This window comes from Diospyros lotus, chromosome 11 (assembly GCF_014633365.1).
Source record: "Diospyros lotus cultivar Yz01 chromosome 11, ASM1463336v1, whole genome shotgun sequence".
Taxonomy (NCBI): Eukaryota; Viridiplantae; Streptophyta; class Magnoliopsida; order Ericales; family Ebenaceae; genus Diospyros; species Diospyros lotus.
Window position 1 is genome coordinate 21,344,853 of NC_068348.1, and position 22,112 is coordinate 21,366,964.

General features: G+C 38.1%; 1 protein-coding gene across 2 annotated transcripts in view; it reads right to left on the reverse strand.

The window, feature by feature from the left end:
- The window catches only part of LOC127813300 (myosin-15), a 145,619-nt gene that overhangs the window by 73,516 nt on the left and 49,991 nt on the right, over nucleotides 1–22,112 (reverse strand). For both annotated transcript variants that reach the window (XM_052354213.1, XM_052354214.1), the window contains 5 exons: nucleotides 9,280–9,337; nucleotides 9,099–9,200; nucleotides 8,663–8,700; nucleotides 8,439–8,565; nucleotides 8,188–8,361 (listed from right to left, as the gene is read on the reverse strand). In XM_052354213.1, the coding sequence (XP_052210173.1) occupies nucleotides 8,188–8,361; nucleotides 8,439–8,565; nucleotides 8,663–8,700; nucleotides 9,099–9,200; nucleotides 9,280–9,337 (499 nt within the window). The remainder of the gene's footprint in view (nucleotides 1–8,187; nucleotides 8,362–8,438; nucleotides 8,566–8,662; nucleotides 8,701–9,098; nucleotides 9,201–9,279; nucleotides 9,338–22,112) is intronic.

The window sequence follows — 22,112 nt, forward strand, 5'->3', positions numbered from 1 at the left end:
AACCTTCCTTCTAGGAATATCCGAATCTGGTTATGATTAATTCCCAAACTAGAATTAGGATCTTTCTTAAAGGGTTGTATATATCTTCCATTTTCTTATTGTTGATTATCTTTCCTTTCTTGTTGTTGATTATGTTTCCTTTGTTATTGTATTCCCTCTCTATAAGAGAGCTAATTGTGTTCATGGTTGGTATGAATGAGATTATTGATTCTCTCCTAAGTTTTACAATTATTTATTAACTGAATTCACATTTCATATATTTGATTTTCAACCTATTTTTAGATTCTGAGGTATCCCTCCAAAACCTAACCTTAGTATTCATAACTCTATTTGGGTTAACTGAATAAGTTCTTCCATTACCAGAGCAAAAAGGCAAGACCTCAATGTAGATCCCTAGTATTACCAAATTTTAATTGAAAAGGCCCAATTATCTTCTCCACAAATACTTACACACGTTTTTGTTCAATAATACATGTCTTTAGAAACTTCTACATAATTGAGGCACTAAGAAACATTATTGCTGCATAATAAATAAATCATACCAATTAGCCAAAAAAGAAAAAAAAAAATCACAACAAATATATATAGCAACTTTCTCTATACCTCTCCCAATCAAATAATCAAAGCCCTTCCTCCAATATTTGTTGAAAGATGGAACAAGCAATAAGAATATGGCTTGGATTGGGAAAACTCGGAACAAACTCCACTTCCGTCTTGATTTCTTGAATACTCCATAAGGAGTTTAAATAGACTAGAGTTCCTACAATCTAAGAAATTTAAAATACAAACTTATTTAAAATACAAATACAACAACATATTTAAGATATAATAAATCTCCTAAATTTTAGAGATAGATAAGATCCTATCTCTTCCTAGATTTTAGAGAGGTTGGAGCTACTTTATCTTAATCATAATTGGAGACATTATCAACATTATCTTGATCACCAAATTTCAACACTCCCCCTCAAGCTGAGGAATGAATATCTACCATTCCAAGCTTGCATATTAGATCTTCAAACCTCTTAGCTGCCAAGCCGTTTGTGAATACATCAGCTACATGTTCCTCAGATGACACTTGAGGGATATGGATTAGTCTTGCATCCAATTTTTCTTTGATAAAGTGTCTGTCTATCTCAATATGTTTTGTCTTGTCATGTTGAACAGGATTGTGTGCAATACTTATAGCAGATTTGTTATCACAAGATAATCCAATTGCTCCCTTAGCTTTTATCTTCAAATCGTCTAGGATAATCTTGAGCCATAACAACTCCCATATTCCGAGGGCCATAGCCCTAAACTCTGATTCTGCACTTGATCTAGCCACAATACTCTGTTTCTTACTCCTCCAAGACACCAGATTCCCACCTAGGAATACACAATATCCTGTGGTTGATCTTCTATCAGTGATAGACCCTGCACATTCCGCATCAGTAGAGTCTTTAACATCAATTTCCCTTCCTCTTCTAAACAATAGACCTCTACCTAGATTAGTCTTGAGATAGCCAAGTATCCTCCTTACAGCTTGCATGTGCTCCTCAGTTGGGTTATGCATGAATTGACTCACAAGACTGACAGCAAAGGTAATATCAGGTCTAGTATGAGAAAGATATATTAACCGGCCCACTAACCTTTGATATCTACCTTTGTCAATTGATTGACTATCAAGATTCTGCCATAATTTTCCATTAGGTTCCACTGGGACACTAGAACCCTTGCCTCCAGTAAGCCCTGTTTCAGCAAGTAGATCCAAAATATATTTACATTGAGATAGGAAGATACCATCCTTAGAGTAGGCCACTTCAATGCCCAAGAAATATCTGAGGATACCAAAATCCTTGATTTCAAATTCTTGAGCCAAATTCCTTTTAAGCAATATTTGTTCCTCATCATCATTTCCTGTCACAATTATGTCATCCACATATACTAGCAAGGCTGTAATTTTTCCTTCCCTAGAGTGCTTCATGAAGAGTGTATGATCACCCCGGCTTTGACTATATCCCATAGTTTTCATGGCTTTAGAAGACCTTCCAAACTAGGCCCTTGGGGACTGTTTGAGCCCATAGAGAGCTTTCTCGAGCCTGCATACTTTTCCCTTTTCTTCTTCTTGAAATCTGGGAGGCAACTCCGTGTACACTTCCTCTTCTAAGTCACCATGAAGAAAGGCGTTCTTAACATCAAATTGTTGCAATGTCCATCCAAAACAAGCTGCCAAAGAAATTAAAATTCTCACTGTTGCCATCTTAGCTACTGGAGCAAATGTTTCAAAATAGTCTATGCCATAGGATTGAGTGTATCCTTTGGCTACTAACATGGCCTTGTACCTGTCCAATGTTCCATCAGCCTTGTAGTTTACATTAAAAACCCATTTGCAGCCTACTGGAAAAACCCCTCTTGGTCGAGACACAATTTCCCAAGTCTAATTTTTATTTAAGGCTCTCATCTCTTCTATCATGGCTTGCTTCCAATTCTGATTTCTTAGGGCCTCTTCTACTAAGTTAGGAATGACAATTGAATCCAAAGATGCTAGAAAACCTTTGTGTTTTCGACACAGTTGGTGGTAGGACAAGAAATTAGTTAGGGGATGCTGGGTACAGCTTCGGAAACCCTTCCTAATAGCAATAGGAAGATCTAAATCACCATAGCTTGAGTTAGAAAGATTAGAACAGTCTGGAACAAGAAGCTGGGAGTCTGAAACGAGAAGCTGGGATTCATTTTGTGGGATAAAAGATTGTATAAATTCCTTACCTTGACCAGGATCAGATGATGGTACTTGCTGTGGATCAAGAATAGGCTATCTTCTTCTAAAAACATAGGGAGATCCCTTAAAACAGCCTAGAAGCTGCTGGCTGGATTTCAAGTTATGAGTCTCAGGAACAATCTAAGGTGAGGGAGGACAAGAAGAGGATTGAGAGGAAGAAGCTGCTAAGATTGAAGCTGTTGAGATTGAGGGATGTCAGGTAGTTGAAAAATGTCCCCAACCGCTGCATGGTCACCATCCAACTGCTCCCCCTGGTTACCAGTCTATCGAGAAGAGAAAAAGGGTTGGGATTCAACAAATGTAACATCCTTGGAGATATAAAATTTCTTTGTCGTTGGATGATAGCATTTGTATCCCTTTTGGGTAGGGGAATAGCCTAGGAAAACACACTTTAGGGCCCTAGGATCAAGTTTGTCTCTGTTTTGCTTGGGAATATGGACAAAAGAGACACACCCAAAGACCTTTAGTGGAAGACGAGAATGCAGATTTAGATCTAGGTAATGAGTAGATAGAAGCTGAAATGGTGTTTGATGGTTTAGGATTTTTGAAGGTACACGGTTTATCAAGAAGGCTGCTGTAAGAGTGGCTTCCCCCCAGAAATTCTTAGGCACATTATGATGATGTAGGAGACTTCGAGCAACATTAAGAAGGTGTCTCATCTTCCGTTCCGCCACTCCATTTTGTTGTGGAGTGTTGACACAAAAAGACTCATGAACTATCCCTTCTTGTTGAAAGAATTGATGCAAATGATTGTTAACATAGTCATTTGCATTATCAATTCGGAATTTTTGAATTGAGCACTTGAATTGAGTGGAAATTAGCGTACAAAAATATGGCAAAATGGTGCTAACAGCAACCTTATCTTTTAATAAAAAAACCCAAGTCATCCAAGTACAATAGTCAATAAATGAAATAAACCATCGAACCCCCGAACAATTTGGTATTTTAGAGAGTCCCCAAAGATCGGAATGAACGAAAGAGAAAGGTGTAGATGATCTCTTATTACTAGGGGGATAGGACACTCGGTGATGCTTAGAAACAGCACACACATCACACTGAAATTCACTAAGATCTAGGGACTGAAACAAGGAAGGAAACATTGTTTTTAGAAGAAGAAACGGAGGATGGCCAAGTCTGTAATGTTTCAGCCAAACATGTGCAATATGGTTAGATGTAAACTGAGAGAATCCAGCAGTCTCAAAACCTTGATTTTCAGCCAAAGGGTAACTTCCTTTTCTTTCCAAAAGATACAGCCCATGTTGTTCCCTAGCTGCACCAATCATCTTTCAATCTTCAGAACCTGAAACTCACACACATTAGCAAAGAAATTGGCATGGCAGTTTAAATCATTAATAAGCCTATGGATAAACACAAGATTGGTGGATAGATTTGGCACATGTAAGACCTTTTGAAGGGTAATATTAGGGTTGAGGATAACTGTTCCTCGACCTTTAATGGACACTGAAGTCCCATTAGCAATGGTGATTTGTTTAGAGGTTACAATAGGTTCATAAGTGTCAAAAACCAATGGATCAGGGGTCATATGATCGGTAGCTCCTGAATCTAAGATCCAAATGTCATTCTTATCAGATTTAGAGGCATTAAGAGAGGCTGAATGTAAACAATTACCTTGCTGGGCGAAAACACAGTTTCCATCGTTAATAGTCTTAAGGAAAGCCTTAAGTTTGTTAATCTCCTCACCATCAAGTTGGGCAAGATCAATACTTGGGTTTGATTCTATCTTACTGGTTGTTTCTCCTTCCTCGTGCTCTTTGGTAGATATGTAAGCCTATTTTTGTGTTGTCATATTTTTGAAACCTCCCATCTTCTTTAACACAGCCTCCTTGCCATGAAGTTTGAAACAATGATCTCGGGTATGCCTAGGCTTGTTGCAGAAACTACACCACAGTCCCTCACAATTCTTTGCCTCTATTTTACCCATTATGAACCGTGTCCCATCCTTTTTTGTTGTAACCATGGCTGATCCTTCTGTTCCAATATCACTCAACATGACTCCCCTTCGGTTTTCTTGCCTCCTCACCATAGCAAAGACTTCATTCTGGGATGGTAACTTCTCCCTTCCAAAGATCTGAATCCTTACTTGATCAAACTCAGCATTCAATCCATCCAGGAATTCCACAATCCTATCTCTTTCAATAATCCAGCTAAGAGTGGCAACATCATCATCACTGCATATCATCTTGATTTCTTGATATTGATCTAGCTCTAACCAAAGCTCATTCATCATTCATCTTGTTAAAGTACTCGGTAACAGTTAGAGATGCTTGTCGAGTGCTATTAATCTTTGTTTTGTTATCAAAGATAACCGAAGCATCTTGTACCTTAGAATAACTCTGCCTAATGGTATCCCAAATAACCTTGGCCGAATCTAAGAACATATAGTTTTTACTAACCTTCGATTAAATGGCATTCCATAGGAGTCCTCGATATCCCATGCCGGAAAAGCTGGATCAGTAGACTTTGGTGGTGAAGCAGTGAGATGTGTTAGCTTCCCTCACCCTTTCAGGAAGGTTCGAACAAGCTACACCCATTGGAGGTAATTTTTACCCTCCAATCTGTAGAATACATGTATTCCAGGCAGTTCTCCACTGTCGGAGCCAGAGAAGGTTCCTCCACTTCAATTTGTACCGGTAATCAGATTCGGTTCTAACTCACAAGTAGCTAGGCCTGGATTAATCTCCGAGATCCCTGACATCCTTAGTAACGAAGAAACAAAGAGAAGGCAATGAAGGCCTAGGGAAGGAAACAAAGAACGAGAGACAAGGGTGCAATGAAGGCACAATCAGGTTCTACGAGCAGAATGAAGGCTCTGATACCATGTTGAAAGCAGGAACAAGCAATAAGAATATGGCTTGGATTGGGAAAACTCAGAAGTAACTCCACTTTTGTCTTGATTTCTTGAATACTCCATAAGGAGTTTAAATAGACTAGAGTTCCTACAATCTAGGAAATTTAAAATACAAACAAACTTATTTAAAATACAAATACAACAACATATCTAAGATATTTATCTCCTAAATTTTAGAGATTGATAAGATCCTATCTCTTCCTAGATTTTAGAGAGGTTGGAGCTGTTTTATCTTAATCATAATTGGAGACATTATTGACATTATCTTGATCACCATATTTCAACAATATTCAATGTGGGTAACATTGTTGTCAAATTGAGATATGTATTGTGAATTAGAAGGCCTAGTCTCTATATTGTGAAGTGTATAATATCATAAGATACAATAACAATTTGACAAATTAGCTTAAAAATATGATATAAAAGATGTTTATACCAATAACATGAAAAAAAATACTCAAAACAATAAGTTTCACCCAACTTTAACAGTAATGATATCATGCATGGCACTAAAATAAGCTACCAAAAATCCAAAATTAACCATAAGTCATAAACTCATAAATCATAAGTCATAAAGTCTTAAAATGATGAGAAAAGACCGCTAAATTTATATCCAACCATAAATCTTACATAAGCCATAACCATTCTCTAATTGCTCAATACTGCTTTATGAATAGGAAAAAGTGTAGAGTCCACGAAATGTTCATGTGCTGGACAGGGCGTCTTTGGCAACAACCAAAAGTGAACAATCTTGGAGAGCAATAATCTTCAAGATGCTCTTCGCAGATAGCTAAAGTAAGGTTTTATGAAGAACAATAATGAATAATCTTCAAGAGGCATTTCCTTTTAGTCTTATATTGATGTATATTTTTGAATTGAGTAGAAAGAAATATCTCTCCCTCGAATCTGTTATAACTATTCAGCTTCCAAAGTGATTATTTGCCATTGTATCATTTTTTTGCATCACCTGTATCACATGATACACACAAAACATAATGTATCATACTATAAATGACTGTTGCAATCCAAAGCAAATAGCAGTACATCATTCAATTCATATATGCTAAAGAGACATATCATATCGTATCGTACAACATGTATCATGTATCATACGATAGTAACAACTATGGTGTGGACCATACATCCATAGAACCTTATCATAATTCTCTTTAGGACCTCTTATTAATCCCCTGCTATAAAAGTTTGCCTACAAGGACAACATAACTAGGTTGTATGGAAATGGAAACAAAAAATAAATACAATGCGAAATGAAAACGGGAAAATGGCATTTTTCAAAAAAGTAGGAAACGAAAACGCGGGGAAAACGCATAAATAAAAAGAAATATAGGGATCTTTTTGTAAATATAATTTTTTATATAAAAAATAATAAAAAATAGTTATTCAATCTAAAAATAGACATGAATTTCATAATGCATTCAAACAACCATCATCCATAACCATGACTTACTAATTAAAAACAAACAATAAATTTAGAAAAAGAAAAAATAATCAAACATAATACAATTTATAAAATTTCCCCACTTCATCATTCTCTTTCACTATGGTTTCATTGATATCTTCATCATTCTTAAGTTGGTAATATTTTTTCTATTTAAAGTGTGAGTTTACATGGAATTTATACAATTTAAATTTCTCTTGTAGGAAAAAAGCAAAGGATACAAACGTAATTAATTGGACTTTAAAAAAATTATAAATTAACTAATAATTTTAATTTTAAAATTAATTTTATAAATTAATTGAAGATTAGTATTAGAAAATTAATATTAAAAGAATAAGAAATCGAAGGAAAAAGAGAGAACATGAAGATAAAGAAAAGCAACAGAAGAAATTGAAAGACACAGAAGAAGAGATAAAGGGAGAAGACAAATTATAAAAGAAAGAGGGTCGTGTGGCGCAAGAGGAGAACGCAAGAAGTCGAGAAGCTGCAAGGTAACGGGGAAGACCAAAAGCACAAGTAGGCCAACAGCAGTAAGGTAGCGTCGAAGCTGTTGCAAGCAACCACAGTAATGGTTGAGACATGCAGCAGGTGTAGAGACGGAATTTTTTCCGTCTCTAACTTCTTCGTGGAAGAAAAAGCATTTTCGATATTTTCCTAATATTACAAAAGGAACCCAAATTGTAGGAATGGCCCAAAAATGTTTTTTGGCAATTTAAAAACAGAAACATTTCAGAAACGCTAGAATGGTGCCCTCGAGACGTTTTCGTGTATCATAGTAACACAATTCTTTGTCATAGCCATGTGCTTCTCCAAGCAATACACTCACATTTCTATTTATCAAACTAAAACCTAAATCAACTACTTTTCCAATAGTATTTACATATTAGTCAAGGGAAAATTAACAACCTGAATTCAACAAAAACATGAACATGTTGTAAAATAAAACATTCAACTCTATCTATTTCACCATCACTACAGAATCTCATTTAGGAGCATATCTAGACTTCACTATATTTGACATATTCATATTCAGATTCTTAAAACAGAGTTAGTATAGGTACTATGCAGTAAAAAGACAAAGTTAACAGGCAGGCTTCATACCTTAAATCTGGAAGCAACAGAAGAGAACTTGTATGATGACCTTGAAGATTCCAATGGTAACGAAGGAAAAAGACCAGCAACAAATGGACATTTGGAAGAAGACAGTAGAATGCAATGTTCCACCACGACATAATCACGATTTTTGTCTAAAAATGAATCTGTCTGATATGTCACCTGCTGACGTATAGGGAAAATTAAAATTATCTGGCAGACAACAGCAAAAGTCCATTTACTTTATAATGGTGACATGCCTTGCCAGCATAGTGAGAAATGGTAAAATCTGTTTCTGAAAATTTTGCCTTCTCCAATCTCTGGTGAGACCGAAAATTCTGGAACAGCTTGGTTGAGAATGTCTGATGTGTTGACTTGGGAAACATGCTGCATAAATACCGAAATCAGGATAAGGTATCGTTACAATTAAGTAGCCTTAAAAGAGCAACACGCACCAACTGAGAATGTAGTAGTCAAATTGTACCAAGCTTCATCCAGAAGACCAATTATTCCAATAGGCTTCTGCAAAAGCATGTAAAGAAACATGTGGCAACAGATTAAAGGATGAAAGCAAGGACGAAACAGACTCATATCTACTTTTTATCCGTGAAAATAAATTTTGAAGAGGTGAAAATGGTAGTCAGGGTAGACAATATATTTTTCAGTAACTTGATTTTGGCAGATTAAGCAAATGTATAACAGCAGACATAATTCTTCCCTTGCAATTGACCTACAAGTATCTTTTAGTTGCAGTATAGAATTGACATGCTTCAAGAAGATCAGAAGCAAACTAACTAAATACTGCAAACTAACTAAATAGACAGAATTTAGTTAGTTCCAATTCATGGCATTCACATCTTGCATCTCTCATGTATGATAGGCAGAATATGAAAAAATACTTTAAAAATAAAATGAAGAACCTTCTCGATCAGATCAAGAACATCTTGGTTGTCTATAAATTCAATATAGCTCCAATTGATTTCTTCTTTGCGATACTCCTCTTGCTCCATTTTAAAAACATGCTGAAAGAAGCACAAACTTGGAATGAAATTTACACATTACCAACTTTTGCAATGGCATCCATGTAGCAAAGTAGCTCACCTCATTGAAATGTTGTTGAAGCTTTTCATTTGCAAAGTTAATGCAGAACTGCTCAAAACTGAGAGAAACATAGCAACAAATTGATTAGCACAAAATACTTGAAAATCAACTACATCAAATATTATAGAAAACAAAATTTATGAATACTTATACAGAGTGGACATTGAGAAAGCGTTGGAACCACCATAAAAACATAATTGAAAAAAAAAAAAAAAACAGAATTTTATGGGAGTAAATAATTTGCAAAGCAACAAGAAGCTAGCAAAAGACTCAAAACAGAAACGATGCAAAGTATAACTTAAAAACAAACAACAAAACAAAGCAAGCCTTCACCAAAAAATTGAAAAAGAAAATGTGGATGTGTCCAACAAGAAAGCATATATTTATAATTCATAATAAGCTGGTTAAAGAATGTAAATGCACATAAGCATGTGGAAAATGCCACTAGACTCAAAAGCATTAGTAAAGATTAAATGATATTAGTTGGCATTAAAGCACATAATCTTTTTTCCCATGCACATTTATGCTGCATTAGCTGTGAAAAATGTTCAAAGAGGTTCATTGAGATTGCCTAAGACTCTTACTATCAGGGAACTGTTTTTAACAAGTACAGACCTAATCAGTCAGCTTGGGTTAATTGAAATGAAGAGAATTTTTTCATATAAAATTCCATTGAACCATAAGAGCTAAGTGGCAGCCAATATGTTGCGAACAACAGTAGATCAATAGAACCTATTTGACCTTTTACTTCAACAGAGATCGCCCCGTCAAGCTGACTTCTCCCCTATTACCTTGGGCATGTACGATTCTGTGATATGGAATGGAAACAGCAAAAACAATATGCCACATCTTCTAAAATGAAGAATAATGACAGAACAATGTAAAGATTACTATTAATATTTTCAGAGCAGACAATTTACCACTTAGTAGAAGAATATTTAGTATATTTCCTCCAAGTAATCACATAAGAAACGCATTTCAGAAAACACGATGCCTAACATTTTGTAGTTTCCTCTTGTCAAAAGTCCATCATTATTTCAGTCCAGTATGTTTACTTTTCGTACCTTTTTCTGGTTGAAAAAACCTCAAGGAAATAAATATAAACAATTTTGGCATGTTTCAAATGAGCAAATGAATTTTTAAATTGCCAAGTCATTATCTTTTTTCTAAAAACACAAGTTCCCCTGTTCTCCAAAAAGCACAAAACGGATTTTTCCAACATCTCATAGCATTTGCAGACCGATTTCCTAATACTAATACAACAAAAATCACAAGCCTTCATCCCACTACATGGGCTCAACTACATGAATTCTACATATAGAACCATCTCTATCTATGGTCATATGCCCATATCTTCTATAAGGCCATTATATCCTATTTTATATTTAACAATTTCTGACAAAGTTTTCTTTGGTTTTCCCCTCCCTCTTCCACTACAAATTTCCCAATTTCATTCACCTGCCTCAGAGACGCTTCTAATAGCTTTCTTCTCATACATCAAAACCATCTTAACCCTGACTCCTTCTCGTCTTCAATTAGAGGACACTCCAACCTTATCACATAAAATCTTAATTCTTATTCAATCTCTTCTTGTATGGCTATACATCCAACGTAACATTCTCATTTCATCTATGTTCATATTCTGGAAATGTTTGAATTTAAAAGCCTACCATTCAGAGCCATACAACAATGATAATCTTACAGCCATCCAAAACTTTCCTCCTTTCTTTTTTTTTTTTTTTTTTTTTTGCCAAGTAAAATCATCAAAACTTCCGCTTTAGTGTTAAAGGAATTTCATGATGATCAAATAAAATGTTAAACATGCTTCTCCACTTTAACCATTCCTCTTTGACTCTATCGAGTAACATCCTCCATAATCTCCCCTTCTTTTCGAACAATTTATAATTTTTAAAGATTACAAGACCACCAAGTTTCACAATAATATCAACACTTATATTTTTATTAAACTTACACGCCGCATGCTTAGTTTTCGACCTCCTTGATTTAAAACTTTTGAATTCTATGATGATTTCTCCATAAATCAAGTTTATTTTTTCTTTTCTTCTCTTGTCTCATCTACCAAGAGAATATCATTTGCTCATAACATATGCTGAGACAGTTTCTGGATGTGTTTTGTGAGTTTATCCAAAAACAAGAACAAAAAGTAAAGGGCTAAGTGCCAATCCTTGATGTAATCCAATTGTAATCAAGGAAGCCTACATATATCCTCCACAAGTCCTAAGACACGTTTCTGATTGATAGTACACAACCTGAATAACCAATAAATAAACAATCTAAACTCATTTATTCTCCTACATCGTCCAAAAAGCTTCTTTGGGTAATGTCATAGGCTTTTCCAACTCAATGAAAAAACAAAGGATTTATAATGTAGCTCAAAAATCACTACCTACGAATTAAAGAAAGGAAAACAACAATAGATTAGGCGGTAAAAATATAGAAGCAAATACTAGAAATGAGTACGAAACAGGAAGTAGAGAGAGAAGAAGAAGAACAAGAAAGTAGAGATAAAGAGAAAAGAAAATATTCACATGAAAGAAGAGGAAAAAAGCTCTTGCAACAGAGGAAAACCTGTTGTTAGCACTGCCATTAGTCTCACCTATCAAAGGCGTAAAAGGAGAGGAACAATAGGGGCAACGAAGAGAATTGAGTCAAGGGCAAAAGAGTCAAAAGGTGGTTAGAGGGGAATATTCATTCACGTGGCTGACACAGAATGAGAGATAGGTATAAAAGGGGAGAGAAGAGGAGAGAGAAGGGATCTGGAAAATTGTTGAAGAAATCGTTGGAGAGCGAGGCCCTGTCAAACAAGCCTGTTTTCTTTTTGTTTTCTTTCCTTGTATTTGCTAATATCCATTGTTGTAAGCTACTGTAATTGAGGAGTTCCTACTATGAGAGCTAAAATTCAATCAATTGTGTAAGTGTCCTACCAATCTAGTATCAGAGCAACGATCCATGGGGGTGACCGTCTCTGAGAGAGTGGGGGATCTGGAGGGAAGGATGGAGAATTATCAACAGCAGATTGAAGGGAAGATGGAGGGATTACAGATGGGATTAGAATCAATGAAAAAAGAGTTCCAGAGGGTGTAGAACATCGAGAAAAACATGGCAACAATGATGGAGCAATTTAGCTTGCTGATGGAGAGATGGGAGGACCAGGACGAAGGGGAAACAGTCGGGCGAGCACTTACCAGTGGGTTCGTCCCTCACTGAGGAGGCCACACTGGAACTGGGAAATCGGCATAAGAAGCTAGCAGTGAGTTCGATTCATATGGGAGGTCGGATGGAAGGGACTGACGCCTGGAGATGCCAGTGTTTGAAGGTGACGACACAGATGGTTGGGTGTTTCAGGCCGAGCGGTACTTCTCCGAGAATCAACTGTCGAAAGCAGAGAAGTTAGACTCTGTTGCCCTTTGTGTAAAAATCGAGACTATAATCACTCAAGAATCACTCAAGAAACTCACCGATTCAATAACAACAATGAATATTGAAAGTAGAACATAAAAACAGAATGTAAAAAGGAGAAATCAAACCAGATTGCAGCACACACAATTTACCCTGGTTCATGCCATTTACATGGCACTACATTCAGCAATCCAAGAAGAAAACAATCCACTAGAAACAAGTCTGAAACCAGTACAAGAATTCCCCTCTTCCCTCTTCCTTTACTCTCGGATACAATACTCAACCGAAGCTAACAAGAACTTGAAACAACCAGCTCTCTCTCATGCCTCTCACTGTACCCGAACCCAAGGAATAAAGAATATGACTGACTGATGATAAAACCGGCCTCCACACCCTTCTATATATAGACTAAGGGAGGCGGAAATATCTAAGGGAGATAACTAACTTTACATAAAGTCTAAACTACCCTTACTAAAGCAATTAGATACACTTAAGTCCTATTAACTAACTGCTGCCACATCATCTTCAATTCTTTCTGGTTTCTTCAATAAATCCAGCTTTACTTTAGGCAAAACAGTAACACTTTGTTTTAAAGGAGCAGTTCTTGCTTGGTTCTGATGGAAGCAATGAAGGAGACGGGTGAGGACTTGGAAGGAGCTTAAGGTGTTGATGAGGAATAAATTCAGACCCACGCAGGAAGGCACGATGGAAGAACAGTTCCTGGCGCTTAGGCAGTGAGGGACCGTCAAGGACTACCGCCTCTGCTTCGAGACGCTGGCTACTCCTCTCGAGGACATGCCAGAGGCACAGCTAGAGGGCCACTTTATAAATGCATTGAGGCCCGACATAAGGGCAGAGATAAGGGTACTGAGACCAATTGGGTTGGAGCAGATGATGAACCTAGCCCAACAAATTGAGGAGAGGAATCTGGTGGTTCGAGGGAGCCATTCCAGTCCAAGCACAACCAGACCACAGACCCCTGCAACCCCGATTGCCAACCACCGGCAAGTAGTGGTCTCGCCTCCCTCGATGGCGTTACCCCGATCAACGACCGCCATCCCTTGCTCCTCTCACGGGCATCCTAATGTCGGCAAGTGGAACAGTCCCCCGTTTAAACGGCTAAGTGAGAGTAAACTACAAGCTAAACGAGCTAAGGGATTGTGTTTCCGTTGTGACAAGAAATATACGATTAGGCACAAATGCAAGAACAAGGAGCTACAGGTGATGGTAATTCACGCGGAGGAAAGGGAAGAGGAAGAGGAAGTTATAAAAGGAGATGCAACAGGGGAGAATTCAAGGGAGGAAGGCAAAACTGTTAAAACAGGGGAAATAGTGGAGTTGTCTATAAACTCGGTAGTTGGTTAACCCCTCCACAGACCATGAAGATCAAGGGGGAAACAGAAGGCTAGGAGGTGGTGGTTCTCATTGACAGCGGAGCTTCCCAAAACTATATAGCATCGAAATTAGTGTAGAAATTGGGGCTGGTCAAGTCGCAAACGAGAGGCTATGGCGTCCTCATGGGGTCGGGCATGGCTGTTCAGGGGGCTCGAGAGTGTAAAGAGGTAACCATAACGTTGCCAAATGTGGAAGTAATGGAAGATTTCCTGCCATTGGAGCTAGGGAGCTCGAACGTAATCCTTGGAATGAAGTGGTTGGCCACATTCGGGGAAACACAAGTGGATTGGGGCTCATTAGTCATGAAGTTTAGAGCAGGGGGGACTACCATAACACTCTATGGGGATCCTAGCCTCAGCAAAACTTTGGTAACGTTGAAGTCGATGATGAGGGCGTTTAGAGGGAATGGAAAAAGAGGTGTTGTTGGAGTTTGGGAGTTTAACTACCCAAGAAAAACATGCAGGTTGGGTAGTCCCTAGCAGCTTGGAGGAGCTGCTAGCGAAGTTCAGGCATGTGTTTGAGGAGCCGTGTGGGCTTCCCCCACACCGGAGGCAGGATCACGTGATTACGTTGCAATCAGGAGTGTCGTCAGTGAATGTACGCCCCTACCGGTACCCCCACCTTCAGAAAAACGAGATTGGGAGGTTGGTTCGAGAAATTTTGGCAGCAGGACTTATCAGGCCAAGTGTGAGTCCATTTTCCAGCCCAGTGTTGCTAGTCAAGAAGAAGGATAATGGCTGGAGATTTTGACTATAAAGTTTTAAACAAAGTAATAGTTCCCGACAGATTTCCAATTCCAATTATTGAAGAACTATTGGATGAATTGAATGGGGCTGCTATTTTATCCATGTTGGATTTGAAATCGAGGTATCATCAAATTCGAATAGCACCTAATGACGTTCCTAAGACAGCTTTCCGCACACATGAGGGGCATTATGAATTTTTGGTTATGTCATTTGGGTTAACAAATGCCACCGCCACGTTCCAATCTTTGATCAACGAGGTTTTTAAGGAGCATTTGAAGAACTTCGTTTTAGTGTTTTTTGACGACATTCTGGATTGCAGTAAGGATATGGCTAAACATAGGGAACATTTGAGGTGTGTGTTGGGGCTCCTTACAATCCACCAGTTGTATGCCAATGCAAATAAGTGTCAGTTTGGGCAACGGGAGGTTTGAGTATTTAGGGCACGTCATCTCTTAAGACGGGGTGGCTAAGGACAGCTCTAAGGTTAAGGCGGTGATGGAATGGCCCAGCCCCAAATCCTTGCATAAACTTCAAGGATTCTTGGGTCTTACGGGGTATTATAGGAAATATATGAAGGATTATGGAAAAGTGGCATGGCCATTGACAGACCGACTCAGGAAGGATAATTTCTTTTGGGATGAATTGGCGAAGCAGGCTATTCAATCACTCAAAAGGGCAATGACCAATCTGCCCGTGTTGGCTTGGCCAAATTTTACGAGGGAATTCAATGTTGAAACTAATGCATTTAGGCATGGGTTAGGGGCAGTGTTAATGCAGCAGCAACGACCAATTGCCATTTTCAGCCATTCCCTAAACTAGTCGCGTTAGAACTGTGTATGAGAGGGAATTGATGGCAATAGTATTTGCAGTTAGGAAATGGCGACATTACCTACGTATGCATAAGTTTGTTATTAGAACATATCGACAAAGCCTTCAATTTCTTATGGAGCAGCGGGTGGTTAGCTCGGAGTGTCAAAAATGGGTCATGAAGCTGATAAGGTACGATTTTGAGATTCAATATCATCCCAAATTGGAGAATCGAGCAATCGATGCTCTCTCACGCCTCCTTTCTTCCGCCACAATGATAGTGATAGGCCCCCAGTCCATTGGACCTACCAAAGGCGGCCCAAGGGGCAAGGAGGTAAAATGGGTGGAGGATAGTAGGGGAAATAGCTGGTTAGTTGTAACAAACCAGCATGTGCTGCCAGAGGCAGTTATGCTGAGTAGGCTGAGGTATAAATAAGAGAAAGAGAGTGAGAGAGAGGGGTGGAATTTTGTAGAAGGTTGTTTGAGAGTTAGGGCCTCTCTAATACCCTATTGTTCTTCTTTCTTTTAGCAAGCTGTGTAAAAAACTCCAATTGGAATTGAGGAATTGAATAGAGATTCAGAGCAATTGTTTGGAATCCCAACAGATAGCTCTTTCCATTCCCCGAATAGTGCAGCTAAACCAACTAAAAGAGGAGGTCAAAGGAGATTTTACACTCCAACATATTGTTAGAGGGGTACAGGCGAATCCTTCTAGCAGACCCAACTTTGCGCTGCTGGATGGCTATTTGCTATTCAAGAGCAGGCTATATCTTCCTAAAGGGTCAAGATTAATTCCGTTAATGTTCAAGGAAGGGCATGATGGACTGGTTGGGGGTCATTCCAGGTTTCTCAAGACTTATAAGAGGATAGCCGCCAATGTGTATTGGGTGGGAATGAAACGAGACATTCAGCAATGTTATGTGTGCCAGAAGAATAAATATGAGGCTCTATCACTCGATGATTGCTGCAGCCACTTCCAGTTCACAATCGAGTTTGGGAAGATGTGTCCATGGACCTCGTCAAAGGGTTACCTAAGTCAACTGGGATGGATACTATCTTGGTGATTGTGGATCGACTAAGTAAGTACGGACACTTTATTGCCCTGAAACACCCCTTTACAGCAGCTAGCGTTGCAGGAATTTTTGTGAAGGAGATAGTGCGATTACATGGGGTTCCAAGTTCTATAGTTTTCGATAGAGATAAAATTTTTGTTAGCCATATTTGGGAAGACTTATCCAAGCTGCAAGGCACTCTGTTGGAATAATCCCCCCGGCTTTGAAACTCTCAATCACACTCTTATTCACAGCAAAACACTCTCAGAATCACTCACCCGAAGACACACACAAGATTGAAGGTAAAACAGTAAACAAAACACAAACCGAAAGAACGAGAACACTAAGAATTTTATCCTAGTTCGGTCTTTTAGCAAGACCTACATCCAAACTGCCCTAGGCACTTTATCTTCACTATCTTGAATGAACTTTGAAAGGATTACATGCACTAATAACCTCTCCAGCCTTATACACAGAACTGCTGAGAGTTTCCCTACCCAAAATACAAAGATGTACCCTCTAAGTACTCAAGTAGAACCTGCGCATACTCCTCTCTTCCTCTCTTCCCAAGACAAAATAAAGCTCGCCTCAAAAGACTAACATCCGACCTCTATTTATACAGCATAGAGCCGGAAAACAGAAAGCTATTAAAAACTATCGGAAGTTACAACTAACTAACTGATTTAACAAATCTGCTAACTAACCATTTTAGAAACAAACCTTCTAGAATAAAACAAGTGATATACAAATGCTAACAGCTAAAGAAACATCTCTCTCGAGTTAAACAAGCTAATCTAATACAAGTGATTACAACACACTCAATTGAGAAGAAACACATCCTACCACCCATGGTAAGATGGCCAAACGGAGGTTTTAAATCGCACCTTGGAGATGTACCTTCGATGCTTTTCCTCCTCCAAGCCTAAGCCATGGGCAGAATATTGGTATAACACTTCTTTCCATGTCTCCTTTAGATTGACTCCATTCCATATAGTTTGTGGGCGTCAACCTCCCCTACTGTTGAGATTCGAGAAGGGCACCACAGCTGTTTTGATAGTTAAACAACAGTTGTTGGAGCAGGATTCTGTTTTGGAAAAGTTGTAGTCCCAACTGTTGCAGGCACAAGCAAGGATGAAAGAGACAGCAAATAAAAGGAGGGATGTGGAATTCGAGGTGGGTGACCTGGTTTATGTTAACATTCGTCCCTCCAAGCAGAAAACTTTGGCTATACGGATGAACGAGAAGTTGTAACCTAAGTCCTATGGGCCCTTTGCGGTTGAGAAAAGGATCGGAAAGGTGGCCTACAAGCTGTCCCTACCACCTTCTTGTGCGATCCACCCCATATTCCATGTCTCCTAGCTTTGCAAAGCGGAAGGAGCGGTGCAGGAAACAACCGAATTTCCCGACAAGTTAACAGCTGAGTGGGAATTGAAGGTGCATCCAAAATTGTTGTTGGGTGTAAGGCCGGGCCAGGAAAAGAATCTACGAAGCCTTGAGGTCCTGATACAATGGAAGGGGTTGCCACCCCTAAAGGCCACCTGGGAACCCTATCATTAGATCCTGCATCAATTTCCTGAATTTCACCTTGAGGACAAGGTAAAACTTGTGTGCGGGAGTATTGTTAGAACTCCCATTAGTCTCACCTATCAAAGGTGTAAAAGGAAAGGAACAATAGGAGCAACCAAGGGAATTGAGTCTGGGGCAAACGAGTTAGAAGTTGGTTAGAGGGGAATATTCATTCACGTGGCTAAAACAAAATGAGAGATAGGTATAAAAGGGGAGGGAGGAGGAGAGAGAAGGGATCTCGAAAAATGCTGAAGAAATCGCTAGAGAGTGAGACCCTCTCAAATAGGCATGTTTTCTTTTTGTTTTCTTTCCTTGTATTCGCTAATATCCATTGTTGTAAGCTACTATAATTGAGGAGTTCCTACTGTGAACCTCCTGGGTATCCTTACACTCCCTCACAAACTCAAAGTGTTTATGTGTAATGGTAAGAGAATTCCTCCCCTCCACTTTAGAAGCTTTGATTTGGTTCTTTTGTACTATAGATAACAAAGTATAACGCACACCCTCTTTCTCAAGCTGATATGTGTTCCTTCTACCCGAGTGCTTAGAATCCACATCAAATCAATAGGGTCTCCCGAATAAAATATGGCAAGCATCCATATTAATAATATCACAATAAATTTCGTCAAAGTACTTACCAATAGAGAAAGGCACCTTGCAGTGTTCATCAACACGTATGCCACCAACTTTTTTGATCCATCCAATCGTGTAAGGGTTTGGATGTTTCTTAGGAGTTACTTGCAACTTCTCTACCACATCTCTTCCTATTATGTTCTCTTTCACTTCCACTATCAATAATCAGCACAAATATTTTTCCTTTCACCGTACATCACGTGTGAAAAAGCTTATGTTGCTGAGTATTATTTTCATTCTTTTGAAACAGCATTAACTTCCTCACTACACATGTATACTCTTCATGCCCATACTCTTCTTTATTATCCTCCCCAGCAGGCCCACAATATACTTCATCTTCAACAACATCTTCCTCCTCCCTTTTTGACAATATTAATCGTCTTTCTCCTTGGACAACCGTAGACCTATGCCCAATCTCATTGCAATTGAAACACTCAAAAAGAACAGGCTTTGCATAAGAGTTAGTGGATATTGAAAGGTTACAAGTAGTATCTCAAGTGTTTCCTCCCGTTGTAGCCTTATTAGGGTTGACACTGCATTAGGTGGCTTCAAAGGTTACACTCCTTGAACCGTCCTACCTTTATCAAAAGTTGTTGGTTTATTTTCATTCCCACTGTACCAGACATAATTGTCATTGCGGTCCTCTGACTCAACATTAACTCAGCCTTTAAGGCCAAGGTCCTTGCTTCTTGCACACTCATAACCATCTAAACCCCAATTTTATCACGAATAGCAAGCTTCAACCCATTCAAATAATGAGTTGCTTGTTGATTGTCACTTTCTAACAATTGGTTTCTCTCCGCCAATCTCAGAAACTTAGAGGTGTACTCATTCACACTCCTCATGCCCTGTGCACATCTCTAATAGGCTTCAAACATGTATTGTTTGTAGTCAAGAGGCAAAACCTACCTCTTAACAACTGTTTTATTCACCTCCATGTCTGGACTAGATGTCGGTCTTCCCTCAATCTCATCTCTCTCAATCGCTCCCACCAAACTGATGCACCTCCCTTCAATCTATAAACCACTAATTTGACTTGTCTTTCATCTGGAATCTCCATGTATTCGAAAAATCGGTGAACCTCAGTGATCCAATTCAAGAATCCCTCGATATCAAGATCTCCACTAAAGGTAGGAATATCAACCTTTAGTTTATACTCATCGTTTCCCCACTAATTATGTTTTTGTGTATTCCTCCTAACCCCTCTACCACTAGAGTTAGCTATTACACAACCAAGATCATCTTCATTGTCACTATCATCCATTATTGGTCTTCTAGGATTAGCGGGGACAGGATTAATGGGTGGTCTTTCTTAATTAACGCCGTTGGCTTGATCACGCAATTATTCCAGTTTTGATTGTCATCAACTCGTAATAAAATACCCAACTGGTTGTTGATCAGTTCCAATTGTTACTGCATATTACAAGTTATTGCCCGTTGTTCTTTGATTGCTCTCCAAACTGTCGGCAGCCCCTGATCATCGTCACGAGGTTGGTTACTACTGTTATCGTCAAGATCATCCATCTGATTGGTTGATTAATGGCTCTGATACCACCTGACATAGCGTGTAACACACGTGTAAAGAATAAACACGCAAAAGAAACTCTTAAAAAAAAACAAGCTTCAATGATTGAAACTTGTTTCTCAAGTAGGCGCAAAACCGAATATGTCTTGTTGATAAAACCGAATAGGCTTGCAGAAAGTTTAATTGGGAAAAAAACTATTTACAAACCCTAACTAATAAGTATATATAGTGTTCAACCATTCCATATAATATTGTGATTAAAACACAGCTAGAATCCTAATAGAAATAAAACTCTAAAATATGAAGTAGAATTAAAATCCTAAAAGAATATAAATATGAAGTTTTGGCCCCTATTTGGGCTGATTCTTGACTGGGCTAGTTTGGACCAGGTCTTAAGCAATTTTGGGTCGGTTTGGATTGCCCTAGGGCCAATGCTGTCCATCTTCGAATAGTGATCACATCAAGGAGACAGAGAGACTCTAAGTTTAAAATGTTTAACCATAGTAGTAAAATTGATATATATACTATGAATTGGAAGGCCTAATTCCAGAATCATGAATCACATTGTACCATAAGGTATAACAACTTGATAAATAGCTTAAAAAATATAATCTAAAAGATGTTCATACCTATAACATGAAGAAAATACTCAAAATAGTATCTCTTCACTAGAGTTTTACAAATATGAATACCGTGTATGGCACTAAAATAAGCAATCAAGGATTACAAAATCAACCATAAGTTTGAAATAAGTCAGACTTAAATGATAAGAAAAGATTGCGAAATTTATATCTAATTATCCTCCCCTTCAAGATTTATGCGACTACCACCACTAGAATCAGCATTGACATCTAACATGGCCTAAATTCCAAATTGTGAATTTAGAATCATATTGTATCATATATGCATGCAATTCAGGCTGCAATTCAAATCAAACCCTGGTTCATTTTTTGGTACATATTGATGGGGATGAGTATTGAACCTAATCATATTGCATATTATGCAACACTAACAACATTGTGTGTAGCTTTTATTCATCTTCATATTTATGATTTCATTTTACACAAGTAAACCATATTTAAGGGTTTGAAAAGACAACTAAAACTCTTCCAAAACTAATTCTACCCAATATTGCAATCAAAATCCACTTATATTGTGTCTTATGATCTATTCAAGGTTATCATAACCGAAACAAATCAAGATGAATCAACCACTAGAAATCATGAAACTAATAATTTTATCAATCTTATAGTCCCATCATCTTTACTAGATCACTTCTCGCTTTGTTCTCACTTTTTCCACATTAAAAGGGTCTTAATATTTCCATTGTGCATGGTAGAAACAGAATTCAATGAGTACAGCATTACAAAGAAAAAATAATAAAAAAATGTTGGTTCCCGAAAGAAAAAATAAGGAAACTGGGGCTAGCATCTCAAAGAGAGTTGTTAGTCAAATTATCTTTAGTTTAGAAGCCAATCATATCTTTAGTTTTTTGGAAATTTCTAAATCAGTGTTTAGGAAACTTTCCTATAGTGTTTAGGAAACTTCGTATTTGTGTATGGTCAAATCTTTCCTATTGTTTAGCCATTATAATCTTTCCTATGCCATATAGTCATCATCCCTATAAGAGGACTTGTATTTTGTATGTATGAAGTAATGAAGAACACACTCAGTTTTCGCATGGTATCA